At 50.6% G+C, this 21,537-nt stretch overlaps 1 protein-coding gene across 3 annotated transcripts in view; it reads left to right on the top strand.

Annotated features, from left to right (window-relative positions):
• CHST15 (carbohydrate sulfotransferase 15) overlaps positions 1 to 20,175 on the top strand; it is a 79,673-nt gene extending 59,498 nt beyond the window's left edge. For all 3 annotated transcript variants that reach the window (XM_083149432.1, XM_083149430.1, XM_083149431.1), the window contains exons 3-8: positions 433 to 772; positions 1,527 to 1,673; positions 1,771 to 1,927; positions 14,888 to 15,044; positions 16,880 to 17,027; positions 19,571 to 20,175. In XM_083149432.1, coding sequence (XP_083005558.1) covers positions 433 to 772; positions 1,527 to 1,673; positions 1,771 to 1,927; positions 14,888 to 15,044; positions 16,880 to 17,027; positions 19,571 to 19,758 — 1,137 coding nt within the window. In that variant the 3' untranslated portion in view covers positions 19,759 to 20,175. The remainder of the gene's footprint in view (positions 1 to 432; positions 773 to 1,526; positions 1,674 to 1,770; positions 1,928 to 14,887; positions 15,045 to 16,879; positions 17,028 to 19,570) is intronic.
• The last annotated feature ends 1,362 nt before the right edge of the window (positions 20,176 to 21,537 follow it).

Below are 21,537 nucleotides of genomic sequence, written 5' to 3'. Positions count from 1 at the left end.
TCTTTGGCCACTCTTCTAGCATCCTTGATACGTGACTCTTCTGAGGCAGTGGCCATTTTGGGAGGGGCATTTTTCAGCAATATTTCATGCGAATGGTCTGAATGCATGCAATACTGCCTGCAGCAAACAGTGGCCGAAGGCGGCTCGACCAGTCCAAGAAAGGGCCCTTCTCTGTACGTTAATTGCCCTGAGGCCCTCACAAACCTTTTTTCCAGCCCAGAATATATTATAAAACACTGACATGAGCTGAACCTGTTGCTGACTCGTTCTGATTTTCAGAGTGTTGCTCATGATGGAGTGATGCCACTTTTCCTAGAAGGATATAGGTTGCACTCACATGAATGTTTATGCCGCTCACAACATGTCTGCCTCCTGTATGTACAGGAAACCGTTACAGTTCTAAAATAATTTTTATTCTCTTCCATTTCCCAGCTGTTCTCTGTAATACCACAACGGTTCCTCCATCTGAGCCGCAGCCCATGCTGGTACCAGAAATATGATGGCAACCACAGCAGTGATCCCTATGGGACGAACGCCTATGCCTTATACGCCAAACGCTTGCAGGCCATATTTGAGGAGATGCGCAAAGGGTTCTGGTCACGACTCCAACTTAGAGAGGGACGTCAGTACCGCTTGCGCTGTTTGCCCCACTTTTACATTATTGGACAGCCCAAATGCGGTACTACAGACCTATATGACCGATTACGCCTCCACCCCAACATCCAATTCTCCGTCATCAAGGAGCCACACTGGTGGACAAGGAAACGCTTCGGTGAGATCACATTAAGCATCAATCGGTAGTATATGTGCTAACCGTTAGATCATAATATCGATCATCTGCAAAATGTTATTCTTGTATTGTTAATCAAATTAATACCACTTTGACAGACATCTTTATGCTGGGATGTTCAGCTCCATATTTCTGATTCTTGAGCATATTTGTGTGTGGGGAGGGGGGGGGGGGGAATTAGCGAATATTGCAGAGAGATAACGTGGGTCGACAGATGTGGTTCTTTCGCGCATATAAGTGACTCAGGTCACATATATGGGTGCACATTTGGGAGGAAGTGGGCCGGCACATCACCGGGCGATAACCATTAAAACGCCCATGAAACCTTGTGCGTTCCCAGACGATATCGCATCCGATATATCGGGCGCCGTGAAACTACACAAGTACCAGTAAGGGTTCTTTAAGGGCTTGATTTAGCTGTCTGTGTGAGCATGATCACCAAATGTATTGGTCAAGTGTCTAGGGCAGGCATTCCCAACCACGGTCCTCAAGGCACACCGACAGTGCAGGTTTTAGTAATATCCAGGCTTCAGCACAGATGGATTAATCAGAATGACTCAGGTACTAATTAAGTCACCTGTGCTCAAGCCTGGATATCACTAAAACCTGTACTGTTGGTGTGCCTTGAGGACCGTGGTTGGGAATGCCTGGTCTAGGGTCTCAGAGACTGTATGGAGAACAGACATCCTGGTTACCGTATTATCAGCAGATACTTTATACATTGTCTCAACTGTAGGAATTGTGAGGCTGAAGGAACCTTTCCACCAGCCTTTCCCACTGGAGGACTATCTGGACCTCTTTGATCTGGCAGCACAAAATATCCAAGATCACCACAGAGGAGACTCTGAATTAGAAGCAGGTTCGATGGATCCCATCCTCACAGGTAGGAAACTGCGGAGGAACAGATACAGGAGCCAGATCTGATACCTGTTAATGATTTGACGTCAGATAATGAGTCTTTTCCTTCTCTATTGCTTCAGGAGAAGCCAGTGCATCCACCATGTGGGACAACAGTGCTTGGTCTTATTTCTATGATAACGTCACCAACACAGAGCCACCAGTGCTAATCCAGGACTTCATCCATGCCATCCAGCCACAGGCCAAGTTCATTGTGATGCTACGGGATCCGGTGGAGAGGTCAGGCAATGCTTAATGCTATGTTCCTAATGCTATGGGGGGTTTCTGGGACGAAGATGCCAACATGAAATATGGCTCATTCCCTGAACCCTTATCAGCCCAGTCTCAGCTGTGTCTATTGTGTAGTTGACCAATATTTATGAATACAAGGCTTCAAAAATGCTAGGAACATGTGACATCACCCAGGTGCCCACTTCAGGTTATTTTTGGCTCTTACTGTGTTTATTACTGTGTACTGAGGCAGAAGGTGAGTCACAGGTGGGAATTCAATTGTTTATCCCCATGGCTGCCACTAGATGGAGCCCAACGGAGCAATTCAAGTGATGCTCCATTTATACTGCCATAGAGGGACACATTTCTGGGCATCATCTGAAGAGGCTACAAAAATACTGTGGTTTTGGCACCTAAACAGGAGTTTAGATGGGTTTAGTAGCTATATGCAGCTAAATCTGCTCTAATTGGACGTGTCAAGTGGCGATTATAAATGGGCACCCATTTTAATTGCTTCGTGGGGTGCTCCTTAAGTGTAGCAGTGCATGTAACAATTGAATCTCACCCAGTGGAGTAAATGTAATGGAGTGTATGAGGCCAGAGGTGAGCTAGTTTGTGCGAGAGGGCAATTATTTTTTAAAGCAGCAGCCATTTAGAAGGGAAAAACCATCCTGTATGTGTTTGCTGCTATACACATATGAAGGGTACTCCAGTCCCATTGGCTCGTTTCACAGGAGTCTGGGGGGTGGGCTTAGAAAGAGAAGCTTATGTGATTCCCAGGCGCTGCATGATGCAATATTCTTATTATTTTTAAGTACACAGAAAGAGACTATGGTTCTCTTTCCATAGTCCTATCAGCAATACTTGGATATACTGGGACAGATATACTGCCGGCCCGGAACAGTGAAAAAGTGCTGGTTTATATACTTTATACTTGCTGTGCAAGGAAGAAGCAACGGGTTATATTTATACTGTCTGAGCGGGAGGAGGTGCTGGGGTATATATACTGTCTGAGCAGGGGGAGGTGCTGGGGTATATATACTGTCTGAGCAGGAGGGAGGTGCTGGGTTATATATATACTGTCTGAGCAGGGGGGAGGTGCTGGGTTATATATATACTGTCTGAGCAGGGGGAGATGCTGGGGTATATATACTGTCTGAGCAGGGGGAGGTGCTGGGGTATATATACTGTCTGAGCGGGAGGAGGTTCTGGGGTATATATACTGTCTGAGCAGGGGGGAGGTGCTGGGTTATATATACTGTGTGAGCAGGGGGAGGTGCTGGGGTATATATACTGTCTGAGCAGGGCAGTGGCGCTGGAACGTTTTTAGGTTGGGGGGGGGGGGGCAAGATATAATCTCATTTTGGCGCCCCCTAAATTGCTATATGTTACCCCCTGATAGTTAATGAAATATGTTTTCATCAATAGTAATAGAGTAACAGAAAAACACTATAGTTTTATTAGTAACAAAATAACATTTGTCCAGCACATGTCCCCACATCCCTCATATGCCCAGCACATGCCCCCACATCCCTCATATGCCCAGCACATGCCCCTACATCCCTCATATGTCCAGCACATGCCCCCACATCCCTCATATGTCCAGCACATGCCCCCACATCCCTCATATGTCCAGCACATGCCCTCACATCCCTCATATGTCCAGCACATGCCCCCACATCCCTCATATGTTCAGCACATGTCCCTATAACCCTCATTTGCCCAGAACATGTCCCCACACCACTCATATGCCCAGAACATCAATTGTTCACACACTCCCCATAACTTAATACATCCCCAATGTACATTAACTCAAATTGTGAGCAAGTTTAGAGATCTCCTCAACTTACTTTTTTTGTTTTGCTGCCTGGATCCCTCCCATACACAGCAGGGCAGACACGCTGGCCGCAGCAGGATGGGGTTGGAGCGCGCTGGGGACCTGGATGCTGGATGCCATGCCCATGTGACGCTCGTCGCTGAAGCAGCAGGGGGCGGGCGGCCGCGGCGTCGGACACTGTAAGTGTCAATCAAACACCGCTGGGCAGGGCGGCCGGCAGGGAGGGGACTGAGTCTGACAGGGAGTACGGATGGAGAGACACGGCGCAGCGGCGCCAGCGCGCATAGCACTGCAGGATATGTGAGTGTAGAAAAGACCTCACACATACATCAAGACACAGACGGGCCCACGGTACTTTAGCGCCTCAGTAATTTTGGGGGGGGGGGCAAGCTGCCCCCTCGCCCCCCCCCGTTCCGGCGCCCATGGAGCAGGGGGATGTGCTGGGGTATATATACTGTCTGAGCAGGAGGAGGTTCTGGGGTATATATACTGTCTGAGCAGGGGGAGGTGCTGGGGTATATATACTGTCTAAGCAGGGGGAGGTGCTGGGGTATATATACTGTCTGAGCGGGAGGAGGTGCTGGGGTATATATACTGTCTGAGCAGGGGGAGGTGCTGGGGTATATATATTGTCTGAGCAGGGGGAGGTGCTGGGATATATATATACTGTCTGAGCGGGGGGAGGTGCTGGGGTATATATACTGTCTGAGCAGGGGGAGGTGCTGGGATATATATAAACTGTCTGAGCAGGGGGAGGTGCTGGGATATATATAAACTGTCTGAGCAGGGGGAGGTGCTGGGGTATATATACTGTCTGAGCAGGGGGAGGTGCTGGGGTATATATACTGTCTGAGCAGGGGAAGGTGCTGGGGTATATATATACTGTCTGAGCAGGGGGAGGTGCTGGGGTATATATACTGTCTGAGCAGGGGGAGGTGCTGGGGTATATATACTGTCTGAGCAGGGGGAGGTGCTGGGGTATATATACTGTCTGAGCAGGGGGGAGGTGCTGGGGTATATATACTGTTTGAGCGGGGGGATGTGCTGGGGTATATATACTGTCTAAGCAGGGGGAGGAGCTGGGTTATATATACTGTCTGAGCAGGGGGAAGTGCTGGGGTATATATACTGTCTGAGCGGGAGGAGCTTCTGTGGTATATATACTGTCTGAGCAGGGGGGAGGTGCTGGGTTATATATATACTGTCTGAGCAGGGGGAGGTGCTGGGGTATATATACTGTCTGAGCAGGGGGGAGGTGCTGGGCTATATATATTCTGTCTGAGCAGGGGGAGGTGCTGGGGTATATATACTGTCTGAGCGGGAGGAGGTGCTGGGGTATATATACTGTCTGAGCAGGGGGGGGGGGTGCTGGGGTATATATACTGTCTGAGCGGGAGGCAGTGCCGAATTTCCCATTAGGCACGTGAGGCACGTGCCTAGGGGCGGCACGTGTTTGGGGGCGGCACCTGGATGTATGTGATAGTACTGTCAGCCCAAAATGCACCAATAACTGCAAAATATCCACTGTACTGTACTATATTCCATCTTGAATAGAGTGTAAATAAATATGACATGCAGATACTGCCCCTGTAAGTCCTACTTAGTAAATATGTATACATAATAATAAAAAGTTACAGTTGGTGGCTTTTTATTATTATTATATTAAATTGACAATCATTAAATGAGGGCTTATAACTAATCAATAAAAATGATACAATTAGGTGGGGTGCGGCCATTATTGTTGTGCCTACGGGCGCCCTCACCCCTAAATCCACCCATGGTGGGAGGAGGTTCTGGGGTATATATACTGTCTGAGCAGGGGGAGGTGCTGGGGTATATATACTGTCTGAGCAGGGGGAGGTGCTGGGGTATATATACTGTCTGAGCAGGGGAAGGTGCTGGGGTATATATACTGTCTGAGCAGGGGAAGGTGCTGGGTTATATATATACTGTCTGAGCAGGGGGAGGTGCTGGGGTGTATATATACGGTCTGAGCAGGGGGGAGGTGCTGGGGTATATATACTGTTTGAGCGGGGGGATGTGCTGGGGTATATATACTGTCTGAGCAGGGGGAGGTGCTGGGTATATATACTGTCTGAGCAGGGGGAGGTGCTGGGGTATATATACTGTCTGAGCGGGAGGAGGTTCTGTAGTATATATACTGTCTGAGCGGGGGGGAGGTGCTGGGTTATATATATACTGTCTGAGCAGGGGGAGGTGCTGGGGTATATATACTGTCTGAGCAGGGGGGAGGTGCTGGGTTATATATATACTGTCTGAGCAGGGGGAGGTGCTGGGGTATATATACTGTCTGAGCGGGAGGAGGTGCTGGGGTATATATACTGTCTGAGCAGGGGGAGGTGCTGGGGTATATATACTGTCTGAGCAGGGGGAGGTGCTGGGGTATATATACTGTCTGAGCGGGAGGAGGTTCTGGGGTATATAAACTGTCTGAGCAGGGGGGAGGTGCTGGGTTATATATATACTGTCTGAGCAGGGGGAGGTGCTGGGGTATATATACTGTCTGAGCGGGGGGAGGTGCTGGGGTATATATACTGTTTGAGCAGGGGGATGTGCTGGGGTATATATATTGTCTGAGCAGGGGGAGGTGCTGGGGTATATATACTGTCTGAGCAGGGGGAGATGCTGGGGTATATATACTGTCTGAGCAGGGGGAGGTGCTGGGTTATATATACTGTGTGAGCAGGGGGAGGTGCTAGGGTATATATACTGTCTGAGCAGGGGGAGGTGCTGGGTTATATATACTGTGTGAGCAGGGGGAGGTGCTGGGGTATATATACTGTCTGAGCAGGGGGAGGTGCTGGGATATATATACTGTCTGAGCAGGGGGAGGTGCTGGGGTATATATACTGTCTGAGCAGGGGGAGGTGCTGGGGTATATATATTGTCTGAGCAGGGGGAGGCACTGGGTTCTATATAATGTCTGAGCAGGGGGAGGCACTGGGTTCTATATAATGTCTGAGCAGGGGGAGGCACGGGGTTCTATATACTGTCTGAGCAGGGGGAGGTGCTGGGGTATATATACTGTCTGAGCAGGGGGAGGTGCTGGGTTATATATACTGTCTGAGCAGGGGGAGGTGCTGGGGTATATATACTGTCTGAGCGGGAGGAGGTGCTGGGGTATATATACTGTCTGAGCAGGGGGAGGTGCTGGGTTATATATACTGTCTGAGCAGGGGGAGGTGCTGGGTAATATATACTGTCTGTCACGGCTAAAGGGCTGGATGGAGTCGTGTGGTGCACAGGAACCGGAGACGGACCAGGAGGAGTAGGATTGAAACGTGCAGGTTTAATAACGGATTTCATAAATGATAAACTTCACTCAAATACTTCTTTAAGTGACAGTTGGAATAAATTAAATAGAGTCCAGCACAATACTAATAACGGGCAGGGAAATCTGGAAACGTATACTTGGTGAGCCAGAGTACATAGATGAGGATCCGGAAGGAGGTTGATTTGATGACAGAAGAAATGGATCCGGATGACTGAAAGATGATGGAATGAATGAGTTGTATGAAGGAGGACAGCGGGAAGCTGTGCAGGGTAATTCTGGGACACAAGCAGGAACAAGCACTAGGTAGGACTTGCAGCATTGGTGTCAGGAGAAAACTTCCTTGTAGCAAGATGCAGGGAGCAAGGCACCAGAGTCAGGAGAGAAAGAGCCAGGATCCGGGAATCAGCTAGGAGTTGTGAATGACTCCAAAGACTCATTGCACTGACACTGAACAGCCTAGGCAGATCCCCTATATCCCCAGGGGATGGCTGCCATTGGCTGTCAGCACAGGATGAGGAGGGAACCTCCACTCTGGGCCAATCTGTCTCCTGCCCTCAACCAAGATGGCGACGCCGGCCTCCCGGCACCACTACTGCTGCCATCCCTACCCAGAGCTGCCGCTACCCGCACACCGCAGACCGGAGCCTGCACACGCTAGCCGGCGGCGGGCGCGGACGGGTGAGTACTGTACCCGCCGCGCTCCGTCGCGGCTACGTGTGACAGTACCCCCCCTTTTCAGGGTGACCCCAGGGCGCCTATGGGCCTTGTGCGGATTTCTCTGGAGAAATTGCTTTACCAGTTTTGGAGCGTGCAAATCAATAGAATCCACCCAAGAGTTCTCTTCGGGACCAAACCCAACCCATTCCACCAGATACTGGGTACGAGAATTGCGGCAACGAGAGTCTATAATGCGTCTTACCTCGAATTCAGCCCCACTTTCGGAGTTAATCTTGGGCGGTTTGGGAATCTTCTTTTGATAAGAGTTCAACCTTAAAGGCTTGAGGAGGGACACATGGAAGGAATTCGAAATCCTTAGGGAAGGAGGAAGTTGAAGTCTATAAGCGACAGGATTAATGACTTGGATGATAGGGTATGGCCCAATGAACCGGGGAGCCAGCTTCATAGAGGGCAGACGGAGGCGTATATGGCGGGTAGACAGCCATACCCGGTCTCCGACTTTCAATCTGGGCGCTGCCCTTCTTTTCCTGTCTGCCATCCTCTTGTATCGGGCGGAAGATTTAAGAAGAGCGGTGTGGACATCCGACCAGATTTTAGCAAAGCGTTGTAATGAAGTGGTTGCTGCAGGAACTTCGGAAGAGGATAATTCTGAGAAATCCGGAGATCGTGGATGTTTGCCGAATACTGTAAAGAAGGGGGTGGTTCCGGAGGAAGAGTGATAGGAGTTGTTATGCATATATTCTGCCCACGGGAGAAGATCCACCCAGTCATCTTGGGAAGACGAGACAAACAGTCGGATAAAGGCCTCCAAGTCTTGATTCACCCGTTCTGTCTGGCCGTTGGTCTGGGGATGAAAGGCAGTGGAAAACTTGAGTTTGACCTGTACCGCGGCACAGAGAGCTCTCCAGAACTTTGCAACGAACTGTACTCCGCGGTCGGATACAATCTCTTTGGGCAGTCCGTGAAGTTTAAAAATGGTTGAGATGAATAGCTGAGCCAGTACTGGAGCAGAGGGGAGACCTTTTAGTGGGAAAAAATGGACCATTTTCGAGAATCGGTCGACCACTACCCAGATTGCGGTATGACCTTTTGAGGGAGGTAGTTCGCAAATGAAGTCCATTGACAGATGGGTCCATGGTTCTGTGGGAATGGTTAGAGGGCGGAGAGGACCAGCGGGAGTTGTTCTGGGCACTTTATGCTGAGCACATCTTACACAAGAGGCAACGAAGTTGGTTACGTCGTGGCGGATGGTTGGCCACCAATAAGAACGTGACAGGAACATCAAGGTCTTTTGTGCTCCTGCGTGCCCTGCGAAGCGGGAAGAATGTGCCCATGACAATATTTTCTTGCGAAGTTCGGGGGGAACGAACGTTTTACCTGGAGGAGGAGATGGCTGTACGGTTACTTGGGCGAAGACCAGCGGATCGAGGATTGGACGAGGAGGTGTCTCTAGGTCAGAGGTCGTCTCAAAGGAGCGGGATAGAGCGTCTGCCTTAGTATTCGTGGTTCCTGGTCGGAATTTAATTTGGAAATCAAAGCGTTCAAAAAACATGGCCCAACGGGCTTGGCGGGCAGTAAGGCACTGAGCCTGTTTAAGAAAGGACAGATTTTTGTGGTCTGAATACACGGTGATCTTATGTCGTGCCCCCTCCAGAAGGTATCGCCACTCCTCTAACGCAGTTTTGACTGCAAGCAACTCCTGTTCCCCGATGGGGTAATTCTTCTCTGCTGGGAGGAATTTTTTGGAGAGGAAGGCACAAGGGTGTAATTCTTGATCCTCACCTTTTTGTGACAAGATGGCCCCGATCCCTTCCGAGGATGCGTCCACCTCGAGAATGAAGGGCCTGTCGAGGTCTGGTTGGAGGAGGATTGGTGCCGTCATGAATGCTCTCTTTAACTGCTGGAAGGCAGAGGATGCTTCTGGCGACCATCGGCTTGGATCAGCTCCCTTGCAAGTGAGAGCAGTGAGGGGAGCAGCGATAGTAGAGAAGTTCCGGATAAATCGCCGGTAATAGTTTGAGAACCCTAGGAATCTCTGAATTCCTTTGAGTGTTGTGGGGGCTGCCCAGTCTTGGATGGCTCTCACCTTCTCTGGGTCCATTTCTATCCCAGTGGCGGAGAGAATGTGACCCAAGAATGGAATGGACGTGACCTCAAAAACGCACTTTTCCAACTTGCAGAACAGTTGATTTTGGCGAAGACGTCGTAGGACTTCGGACACTGTCTGTCTGTGAAGTTGGAGATTTGGAGAGAAGATGAGTATATCGTCTAGATAGACTACGATGGAGTGGTACAGCAAGTCCCGAAAGATATCATTTACAAACTGTTGGAAGACAGCGGGGGCGTTACAAAGGCCGAAGGGCATCACCAGGTATTCATAGTGGCCGTCGCGCGTGTTAAAAGCCGTCTTCCACTCGTCACCTGGACGGATCCGGATCAAATTGTAGGCCCCTCGCAGGTCCAATTTAGTAAAGATTGCTGCCCCTCTGATCTTGTCGAATAGTTCTGCGATAAGGGGTAAGGGATAGCGGTTTTTAATGGTGATGTCGTTCAGGCCCCTATAGTCGATACATGGCCGAAGACCGCCATCTTTCTTTTTCACAAAGAAAAACCCGGCCCCGGCCGGAGAAGTAGATGGTCGAATGAAACCTTTGTTTAAGTTCTCTTGAATGTACGAGGACATGGCCTCAGTCTCAGGTAGCGACAGGGGATAGATGCGGCCACGAGGAGGGAATTTCCCGGCCACCAGCTCTATCGGGCAGTCCCAAGGACGGTGAGGAGGCAGGGTGTCGGCACCACCTTTACTGAATACATCTGTAAATGAACGATATGGTGCGGGTATCGACAAGGGTGGAGCTGAAGAGGATGAAGGACAGTTACCCTCACGTTGTGGATGGGTCTGGTAGACCGGAAGGATCTGAGGAATGCAAGTAGACTGGCAATCTGTTCCCCAGGCCTTGACCTCCATATTGGTCCAATCGATGTGTGGGTTATGTTTGGAGAGCCAGGGAAGGCCCAGGACCATTTGGTGTGAGGACTGTGGAAGAATGAAGAATTCGAGGGTCTCTTGATGTAGAGCTCCTATGAGCAGTGTCACCGGGGTGGTCTGATGGGTGATTTGTCCACTACGAATTCGACTCCCATCCACTGCAGTGAGGACCAGCGAGTGATCCAGGGGTTGCACAGGCAGGGCATGTTGGGTAACAAAAGAAGAAGAAAGGAAGTTTCCCGCTGCTCCAGAGTCCAATAGGGCCTGAACTCTTTTTCTCCCTTGGGGACACACAAGGGTAACCGGAATGGTGGAATCAGAAGAAGAGGGAGATGGAAGCAAGACTCCTAATCGGACCTCCCTCGGGGAGATTAGGAGCGGTCGTTTCCCGGCCGCAGCGGGCAGGAAGCCAATAAGTGAGCTGAGGAGCCACAGTACATGCATAGATTCTCTCGCCGTCTTCGGGACTTCTCTTCGAGAGAGAGACGGGAGCGGTTGATTTGCATGGGCTCATCTGTTGACACCGCAGGAGGCGGGGTTGGTTTGGAGGCTGGTGCGACATTGGAAGGAAATCGAGGGCGAAAGCGATCAGAGCGATTCCTCTCAAGTTGGCGTTCTTGGAGTCGCAGATCGACTTTGTTACATAATGAAATGAGTTCAGCCAGGGTGGAAGGAGAATCGCGAGTTGCTAACTCGTCCTTGATGCGCCCGGCTAGGCCGTTCCAGAAGGCAGAAACGAGAGCCTCTTCGTTCCATCTGAGTTCGGAAGCCAGGGTTTGAAATTGTACGACATATTGTCCCACTGGGCGACTGCCCTGACGAATCCTTAGGATCTCCGTGGCTGCGGAGGACACTCTGCCAGGCTCGTCGAAGATGCGACGGAAGGAGGCCACAAATTCTTCATAGTTATTGAGGATGGGATCCGCACGCTCCCAAAGGGGGGACACCCACTCCAGGGCTGGACCCGCCAGTAGGGACACGATGTAAGCCACCCGAGTCTTGGGAGAGGGGAAATTGGAAGGCTGGAGGGTAAAATGGACGTCACATTGATTCAGGAATCCTCGACACCCCCTCGGGGACCCGTCATATTTACTGGGGGTTGACAGGTGTAGCTGGTGAGGAGCAGCTGGCCCAGGGGGAGCAGCAGGGGTCGAAGCTCCGGAGGTTTGTGCTGCTGAAACTGAGGGAGCCGCCTGAGGTGATGACAAGGTATGGAGAAATTGAGCCACTTGACGCTGGGTAGTCTCTACTTGTTCCAATCGAGCCATGATGCCTTGAAGAACATCCGTCATGGAGGCCTGTGCTTCACCCGATTCCATCGGGTCAGTGCAAACTGTCACGGCTAAAGGGCTGGATGGAGTCGTGTGGTGCACAGGAACCGGAGACGGACCAGGAGGAGTAGGATTGAAACGTGCAGGTTTAATAACGGATTTCATAAATGATAAACTTCACTCAAATACTTCTTTAAGTGACAGTTGGAATAAATTAAATAGAGTCCAGCACAATACTAATAACGGGCAGGGAAATCTGGAAACGTATACTTGGTGAGCCAGAGTACATAGATGAGGATCCGGAAGGAGGTTGATTTGATGACAGAAGAAATGGATCCGGATGACTGAAAGATGATGGAATGAATGAGTTGTATGAAGGAGGACAGCGGGAAGCTGTGCAGGGTAATTCTGGGACACAAGCAGGAACAAGCACTAGGTAGGACTTGCAGCATTGGTGTCAGGAGAAAACTTCCTTGTAGCAAGATGCAGGGAGCAAGGCACCAGAGTCAGGAGAGAAAGAGCCAGGATCCGGGAATCAGCTAGGAGTTGTGAATGACTCCAAAGACTCATTGCACTGACACTGAACAGCCTAGGCAGATCCCCTATATCCCCAGGGGATGGCTGCCATTGGCTGTCAGCACAGGATGAGGAGGGAACCTCCACTCTGGGCCAATCTGTCTCCTGCCCTCAACCAAGATGGCGACGCCGGCCTCCCGGCACCACTACTGCTGCCATCCCTACCCAGAGCTGCCGCTACCCGCACACCGCAGACCGGAGCCTGCACACGCTAGCCGGCGGCGGGCGCGGACGGGTGAGTACTGTACCCGCCGCGCTCCGTCGCGGCTACGTGTGACACTGTCTGAGCGGGGGGAGGTGCTGGGGTATATATAATGTCTGAGCAGGGGAAGGTGCTGGGGTATATATACTGTCTGAGCAGAGGGAGGTGCTGGGGTATATATACTCTCTGAGTGGGGGGAGGTGCTGGGTTATATATTCTGTCTGAGCGGGGAGAGGTGCTGGGGTATATATACTGTCTGAGTGGGGGAGGTGCTGGGGTATATATACTGTCTGAGCAGGCGGAGGTGCTGGGTTATATATACTGTGTGAGCTGGGGGATGTGCTGGGGTATATATACTGTCTGAGTGGGGGAGGTGCTGGGGTATATATACTGTCTGAGCAGGCGGAGGTGCTGGGTTATATATACTGTGTGAGCTGGGGGATGTGCTGGGGTATATATACTGTCTGAGCAGGGGGAGGTGCTGGGGTATATATACTGTCTAAACGGGGGGAGGTGCTGGGGTATATATACTGTCTGAGCGGGGGGAGGTGCTGGGGTATATATACTGTCTGAGCAGGGGGAGGTGCTGGGGTATATATACTGTCTGAGCAGGGGTAGGTGCTGGGTTATATTTACTGTCTGAGCGGGGGGAGGTGCTGGGGTATATATACTGTCTGAGCAGGGGGAGGTGCTGGGTTATATATACTGTCTGAGCAGGGGGAGGTGCTGGGGTATATATACTGTCTGAGCGGGGGGAGGTGCTTGGGTATATATACTGTCTGAGCGGGGGGGAGGTGCTGGGGTATATATACTGTGTGAGCAGGGGGAGGTGCTGGGTTATATATACTGTCTGAGCGGGGAGAGGTGCTGGGGTATATATACTGTCTGAGCAGAGGGAGGTGCTGGGGTATATATACTGTCTGAGCAGGGGGGAGGTACTGGGGTATATATACTGTCTGAGCGGGGGGAGGTGCTGGGGTATATATACTGTCTGAGCGCAGGGGGAAATGCTGGGGTATATATACTGTCTGAGCAGGGGGGAGGTACTGAGGTATATATACTGTGTGAGCGGGGGAGGTGCTGGGTTATATATACTGTCTGAGCAGGGGGAGGTGCTGGGGTATATATACTGTGTGAGCAGGGGGAGGTGCTGGGTTATATATACTGTCTGAGCAGGGGGAGGTGCTGGGGTATATATACTGTGTGAGCGGGGGAGGTGCTGGGTTATATATACTGTCTGAGCAGGGGGAGGTGCTGGGGTATATATAATGTCTGAGCAGGGGGGAGGTGGTGGGGTATATATACTGTCTGAGCGGGGGGGGGGGGGAGGTGCTGGGGTATATATACTGTCTTAGAGGGGGGAGGTGGTGGGGTATATATACTGTCTGAGCGGGGGGAGGTGCTGGGGTATATATACTGTCTGAGCGGGAGGAGGTGCTGGGGTATATATACTGTGTGAGCGGGGGAGGTGCTGGGTTATATATACTGTCTGAGCAGGGGGAGGTGCTGGGGTATATATACTGTGTGAGCGGGGGGAGGTGCTGGGTTATATATACTGTCTGAGCAGGGGGAGGTGCTGGGATATATATACTGTGTGAGCGGGGGAGGTGCTGGGTTATATATACTGTCTGAGCAGGGGGAGGTGCTGGGGTATATATACTGTGCGAGCGGGGGGAGGTGCTGGGTTATATATACTGTCTGAGCAGGGGGAGGTGCTGGGGTATATATACTGTGTGAGCGGGGGAGGTGCTGGGTTATATATACTGTCTGAGCAGGGGGAGGTGCTGGGGTATATATAATGTCTGAGCAGGGGGGAGGTGGTGGGGTATATATACTGTCTGAGCGGGGGGGAGGTGCTGGGGTATATACTGTCTTAGAGGGGGGAGGTGGTGGGGTATATATACTGTCTGAGCGTGGGGAGGTGCTGGGGTATATATACTGTCTGAGCACATTTTGAGAACAATTTTGCTGTCTGAATTTGGCCCAAAATGTGTATATTTCTGCATTGCTGTACGTGCATGCCCAGTGTACATGTAGAGTAGCAGTCAGGATGTTGAATGTAGTTTTTTTGCTCACTATTTAATTGACGCTTACGATGATTGCTGTGCTTTCTCCGTACAGGTTGTATTCAGATTATCTGTACTTCGCCATTGCAAACAAGTCATCTGAAGACTTTAACGACAAAGTGAATGAGTCGCTGCAGATGTTTGAGAGCTGCCTGCAAGGTTCCTCTCTCCGATCCTGCGCTTACAACACCACCTTTGCTAACATACTGCCGGTACGTGCAGCCCCTGGGGATTCTGCGTGTGCGGTGCCAGCAAGCATTACACCTGTTCCAATCAGTACCTGGGGATGGTGGCATTTGGTTAGGCTGCTGGGATTTAATTAGATGCGGCTCATTAGTCTTCTGTTCCTTACTCCCAACGCTCGTTAATATTTCCCCAGATAGTCCTTGCAGGAATTCACAAGTCTCCAAAATTTCAAATGTGCCCCGCTCTGCAGCTAGGACTCGGAGTCTCATTGGCCAATGCAGCAATTCTGATTATTGCATAGGATGGGGTGTGTGACAGGTATAAGCCAGCCCTGGAGTACATGTGCGGACCCAGCATGATCTGCCAGCTGATACTGTAGCTGGTAGAACATGATGAGACTTGTAGTTTTGCAACACCAGGAAAGCCACATACAGTAGGGATAAGTCGGGAGTTGGGCAAAAGAAGCGCAACGGCACATGCTTGGCTGTATATAGTGAAGTGCTCACATTATTGCGATTTTGCTATTGCATCATGGGGTGGGACCCAGCGACCTTGCCTTTTGCTAGACATGCTAGCACCAGGAGTTGTATTTTCTTAAATTTTCTCAAAACTACGGCCCAAGTTGAATCAGGTTCTCTGTGTGGAATATTAACAATGAGAAGTGTGGTACACTTGAATTGGGTTCTAAAAGGGAAGGAGAGCTAGTGAAGGGCTTGTAGGAGGAGGTAGGTGGACGTTTGCAGTGTTTTGTGTGATATAAATTGCGCAGGCTGCCTGAAGTGCCAGCTGCCCCCCTGCACGCCGCAATCTCCTGCACGGCTGCGAATGGTTGATTTGCATAATAATCCGTTCGCAGCCTTGGGTGCAGGGGAGAAATAATTTGATAATCGGTGACCATTGAATGTTTTCTTCAGTGCTCGCAGATCAGAGACCCCTCTATGGTGTCTCTGATCTGCGACCGCCCTGTGCGGAAAGCAGGCAGGCAGCTGATGTCAAATGCCCGCCCCCACGCACTCGCGTCACCGCACGGGGTGATGACCATGGGAATGCCCAACGTTTTCATGGGAGCGTCCATGAAACGCTAGACGTTCCCATGGGCTGTGCCCCCCGCCGCCGCACCATGCCTCCCCCCTGCACTGCTAGGTGCGAGCGAGATGGCAAACATGTAGTTCGTCGTGCCCGCTTGCACCCTGTGTCTGCACATGCACAGAAATGTGCATGCCCAGATGCAAAACACCGGTCTTCTATCCTCTAACATCTACAATCTCTGCAAACAACTGTTTATATGTTCACTGTGACACCACTCCAGTGCACCACACCCACTACGAAAGAGGTAACATTAGAAAGAGGACCACATTTATACCCCTTTCACACTTGCAAGCCGGGTCGCAAGCCGGGATCTAAGTTCCGGGTGCGACCCAGCTTGCAGGTGCTTTCACACTGGCCTCCCGACCCGGAATGAAGTCGGGCAGGTGATGTCATCTGGAGGCTTGGCCGGGGCGGCGCTGGGAGGTGTCAGCACCTCCCAGCGGCGCATTTTCACTGCAGTGAACAGGATCCGGGTCACGCTGACCCGGAATACCCGTTCACACTGACCCCATCCGGTGTTGATTCCGGGTTCTAAATCCCGGATTGCTGAACACGGGATATTCGTCCAAGACCCTTTCACACTGAGCTAAATCCCGGGTTGATGCGCGTTCATGTGCAAAAACCCGGGATATTTTTGCAAGTGTGAAAGGGGTATTAGTGGTCTGTTATATCCTATGCATCTATTCTTATGTTGCTGATAGTATTTATAGAGTGTGTTTTTGTCCTTTTGTATACAGTATATTAATCATACTTTGTATATATAATAATGCAGGTGCGGCTACAAGTCGGCCTTTATGTGGTCTATTTGTGGGACTGGCTGTCCGTGTTTGACCCGGATCAGTTTCTCGTTCTCCGATTGGAAGATCATGCCGCCAACATCTCACAAAGCATGAGGCTGGTGTACAAGTTCCTTGGTCTCGGTATGTACAGAGCTTGTTTAGTTAGACAAAAGGGTCAATTTACTATATTGCCCATAGCAACCAATCAGATTCTGTTATCTTCTAGAAGGTGCAAAATAATTAAGAAGCAGAATCTGATTGGTTGCTATGGGCAACATACCCTCTTCAATAGACTTCCATTTTTAGTAAATTTACCCCAAAGTCTAAACCCAAGATAAAGGGATTTTCTAAGGCCTTTTTGTATATGTGTAAAGTAATCATTTAGGGAGCAATGTGTACAGATAATTCTGTTCTACTGGTGACCTATCTGTACCTCCCATGAGGGCTGCCACCAAGGGGGTGCTGTGGGCACAGCTGTCCTGGGCCTGGCCACTCTGACAGAGAGGGAAGGGCCCCGGCCACTCATCCAGCCCACCGCACCGCTGCCCTCGCTGATGACCACTGCTCCTGGAGCGCAGGCTTCTCCTTCACCTCCAGATGCTGGCGGCTATTTAAAATGCAGCACTGTCTTGTGAGTGAGCCAATCAGAGATTGCATACCAGCAGCAACTCTGATTGGCTGTTGGGCCGCGAGCCCTGATTAGCTTACAAGTTGGTGTCATATTTGAAATGACCGCCAGCATCCAGAGGTGGTGGAGAAGACTGCGCTCTGGGAGCAGTGGGATTCAGCTGGGGCAGGACAGCGGAAGGGGAGGTGGGGGACCCTGCGCTTATCTTTACTTCACTCTGCTCCCCCCCCAAGTGACCAGTGGAGCAGGGTGGCAAGTGAGGGGGGGCTGGACTAGAAATCTGTCCCCGGCCCCACAATTTCTAGTGGCAGCCCTGCCTCCCATCAGCATGAAAGTGTGATAACTCACATGTCCAAGGTGTGTGCAGATGAAAAGGGGGTGTAGTATTGCAGTGAAGAGGTGTGGCCTGACTATGAAGGGGTGGGGCCTCACAGCAAAGCTCCAGTTTACAATTAGGTGTTCTATCCAATATGCTGGGCTGCCGTCATGTGCTCCCTGCTCAGTGGATAGATGCTGTTCGCACTGCACATCATCTATTCCTTTCACTTGTTGCTCTGCTGTGCTGAGCAGCGGTGACAAGGCTTCCACGCAACTTTCACCTACCACCGGGAGAGAGACAGCCCCAAAAATATCAGGACTGCGGGACAGTTGGTATGAAATATGAATGTATCTAGAAAAGTGAAGGTATGTGTTCATAATTGACCAAAATAGTTATCTTAGGGCCCAATTCATGTTTATACGCAGATGTGATTTTCTAGGCTATAGAGCTGCTAATATTAGCAAGTGAACTCATTTGCAATTGCATTCACATTCATAGCCTATACGAGGACCATCAAGGCTAAGTGTTGGCTTATGGCTGCAGTAAAATGCAGATACATGCCCCCAAATGGCCATGGCACACCTGTATTTCCCCCCCAAATGGTTACCACCTGTCAATCATCTTTCCATAAAATCCTCATTGCGAGCGAAATCGCAGCAGCACATATGCGTCAATAATCACCTTGTTGCGTGAAAACTGCGAATGAGGCCCCAACTTCCCCGTTCCTCATTCGTGCAAGTCCTACACGGACATCTGTGCATCACACAACACTGACATACAGTCACCATCTTACGGTCCCCTTCCACTTGCGTGATTTGGGCCCTTTTCATCTGATTCCAAGGCATCGGGTGGAGGAATCAGATGAAAATGGCCAAAATCGCATCCAATCCAATGCGTGGTCCCATGCACATTGGATCGTAGCCGGAAATTATCAGTGCTGCACCAAGGTTCCATAGGATCACATGCAGTCTTGCGCCCCGAGACGTTTGCCGGGCGGCTCAAGGGAATCAGCTGTGACTTCTCCCCTCACAGAAGTTGAAGTAGTGGATGGGAGATCCCTCCCACCATCTCCAAACCAGGCCCCCACCCCCAACCGCCGCTTCACTCATAAACAGTGTAGTCCAGTCATGTCCAAACTATGGCCCTCCAGCTGTTCTGAAACTACAAGTCCCATCCTGCCTTGCCACAGATTTGTTATTAGGGATTGCTAAAACTATGGCACTGCATGCTGGGAGGTGTAGTTTCACAACAGCTGGAGGGCCATAGTTTGGACATGCCTGTAGTCCAATGACCGGTGCTGGTCACAATGGACAGTTCTGATTTGTGTTACTAATCACATATGTTTCTACATATGCAATTACTAACAATGTAGTACGTGGCGCAATATTCCAAAAGTGATTGGTACATACCAGCCTCAGAGTGATATGCATCAAGGCTAGGATAGAGATAAGGAAGCTGAGGTAAAATACCAGCCAATCCGCTTCTGATTGCCATGTGCTTGAAAATTGAGAGTTAGATGCTGATTGGCTGGTAGGTTATCTGTCTCTACTTTTGATACATCTCGTCCCAAGTGTCTTGAAAACATCCTCTATGTGAAACATATCATATCTACCCCTTTTTAAACTGCATTGACTATGTAGGAGAGCTAGACTTTGGTTGGCAAAAACATGGAATGACTTCAAAAATTGTGACAACGGGAAAGTACCGGCCTAATAGGTGCTGTCCTCATATTTGCAGGACCTTTGAGTGAAGAACAGGAGGCCTCCATAACAAAAAAACAAGCTTCCAACAGCCGTCGCCCAGAAGACCGCAGCCTGGGGCCTATGCTTCCTCACACCAGACAGCTCCTCTTGGATTTCTACAGACCCTACAACCAGAAGTTGTCTCAGGTGCTTGCGAACAATGATTATTTATGGGAGACGTAGCAAAAAACATCGTATATATAATACATATATACCGGTATTTTTATGGCTGCTGCATGATCAACTGCATATAAAGGTTAGCGCTGACATCTAGTGGCTGATGTGGAAATTGCATGCATCAGACAGAAGCACTGCTCACTAGCCGCCTATTGACCAAACTATGGAACCGCAGTTTGATGAGAGATCTGTTCCTCTGCAGCATCGGACTACCCTTGCAGGTGTGATTCCTTTATTGGAATCTGATGTACTTTTTATCGCTGTATATGGACTGCAGCCAAGAAAACCGACCAAGTGCTACAAAACCAAATACAAAGGGCATTTGTCAGAATGAGCTAGCCTTGGTGGTGGGAGGTTCTTAACGCACAGAAAATTTATTTTTGTTTTCAAGCTGCACAGAAGATTAAATTAATATTTAATTTGGGTGTTGTGTCTGTTTATGATCACAAAGTATTGGCTGTCTACATTATACAGCATACTTCCTGAGAGATCCCGTGGAACACCATTGGTTGTATCTGAGCTCTGCAGTCTATGGGGAAAAATGTTACCAGTGGATTACCCCAGGGATCTGTACTTAGGGGCTGATTCAGACCGGCATCGCTCCCTCCGGCGATAGTTGGGGTCGGCGCACGTGCAGGCCCCATCTGTTGGATTATTTTCTTTGTAGAGGTGCTCACAGCCTGAGTGACAGGCAGGGGGCTTTCCTGGGTGGACCCCCAGTGTTTCATGGGCGTGCTCACAAAAACAATAGGTGCACCCATAGAAATGTTGGGAATGCTCCAGCGAGCGCAGGTGTTTCCCTGCCTGCTCGGGGTGGGTGGATGATGTCAGCGCCCAGCCTGATTTCGCATTACTACAAGCAGCCGTCACGTGACTGCTGCGAGCGCCGGAAAGAGGAGGAGAAATCATTCAATCGTCATAAACCGTACACATTCGTGTGCAGCCCTACAAAATGATTTGGCTGGTGGGGTTGTTGTGTGTGTGTGTGTGGTGCTTGCTAGGATACGAACAGACACAGCAGTCTGTATCGGACCCTTAAGGCCCCCATACACTACGCGATTTGGCCCCGATTTCACCCGATTCTGGAGGATTGGGCCGAGAAATCGGGTGAAATTGGCCAAATTGCGTAGGGTATGACATCTGATCTGATCCAATGAGCGGTCCCGTGCGCATCGGATCAGATCCAGATGTCGGACAGTCTGCACATAAGATAAATCATGTGCAGCCGTCTGGGGGAGCGGCATGAGGAGGCAACGGTCCGGGGAGCGGCAGGAGCAGGCTGGGAGTGGGGACTGGTCCGGGGGAGCGGCACGAGATGTAGCGGCAGGCAGGAAGCGGGGACCGCGGCGCAGATGCTGAGCAGAGACCGGGGGCGCGGCGGGAGATTAGAAAGAAATCCTATTCAAAAGACTGGGTGGCCGCTGATTGGCTGGGAACTCAGCCAATCAGCTGCCGCCCAGTCTTTTGAATAGGATGGTTTCTATTCTCCCGCTCGCCGTGGGGACCACAGAGCAGCGGGAGAATAGAAACCATCCTATTCCAAAGACTGGGCGGCCCACTCTCAGCCTGCTCCTGCCGCTCCCCGGACCGGTCCCCACTCCCAGCCTGCTCCTGCCCCTCCCCGGACTGGTCCCCACTCCCAGCCTCCCTCCTGCCGCTCCCCCCCCCCCCCTTGGACCGGTCCCCGCTCCCACGGACCGCTAGCTCTCCTGCAGCTCCCCGGATTTTTACATGTGATAAATCGCATCCGATTTATCACATGTAAAAATTGGCACATTAAGTGCC

The sequence above is a fragment of the Crinia signifera genome, chromosome 6 (assembly GCF_055691185.1).
Source record: "Crinia signifera chromosome 6, ASM5569118v1, whole genome shotgun sequence".
NCBI classification, from domain to species: Eukaryota; Metazoa; Chordata; class Amphibia; order Anura; family Myobatrachidae; genus Crinia; species Crinia signifera.
This window is presented reverse-complemented; position numbering and strand designations above follow the sequence as displayed.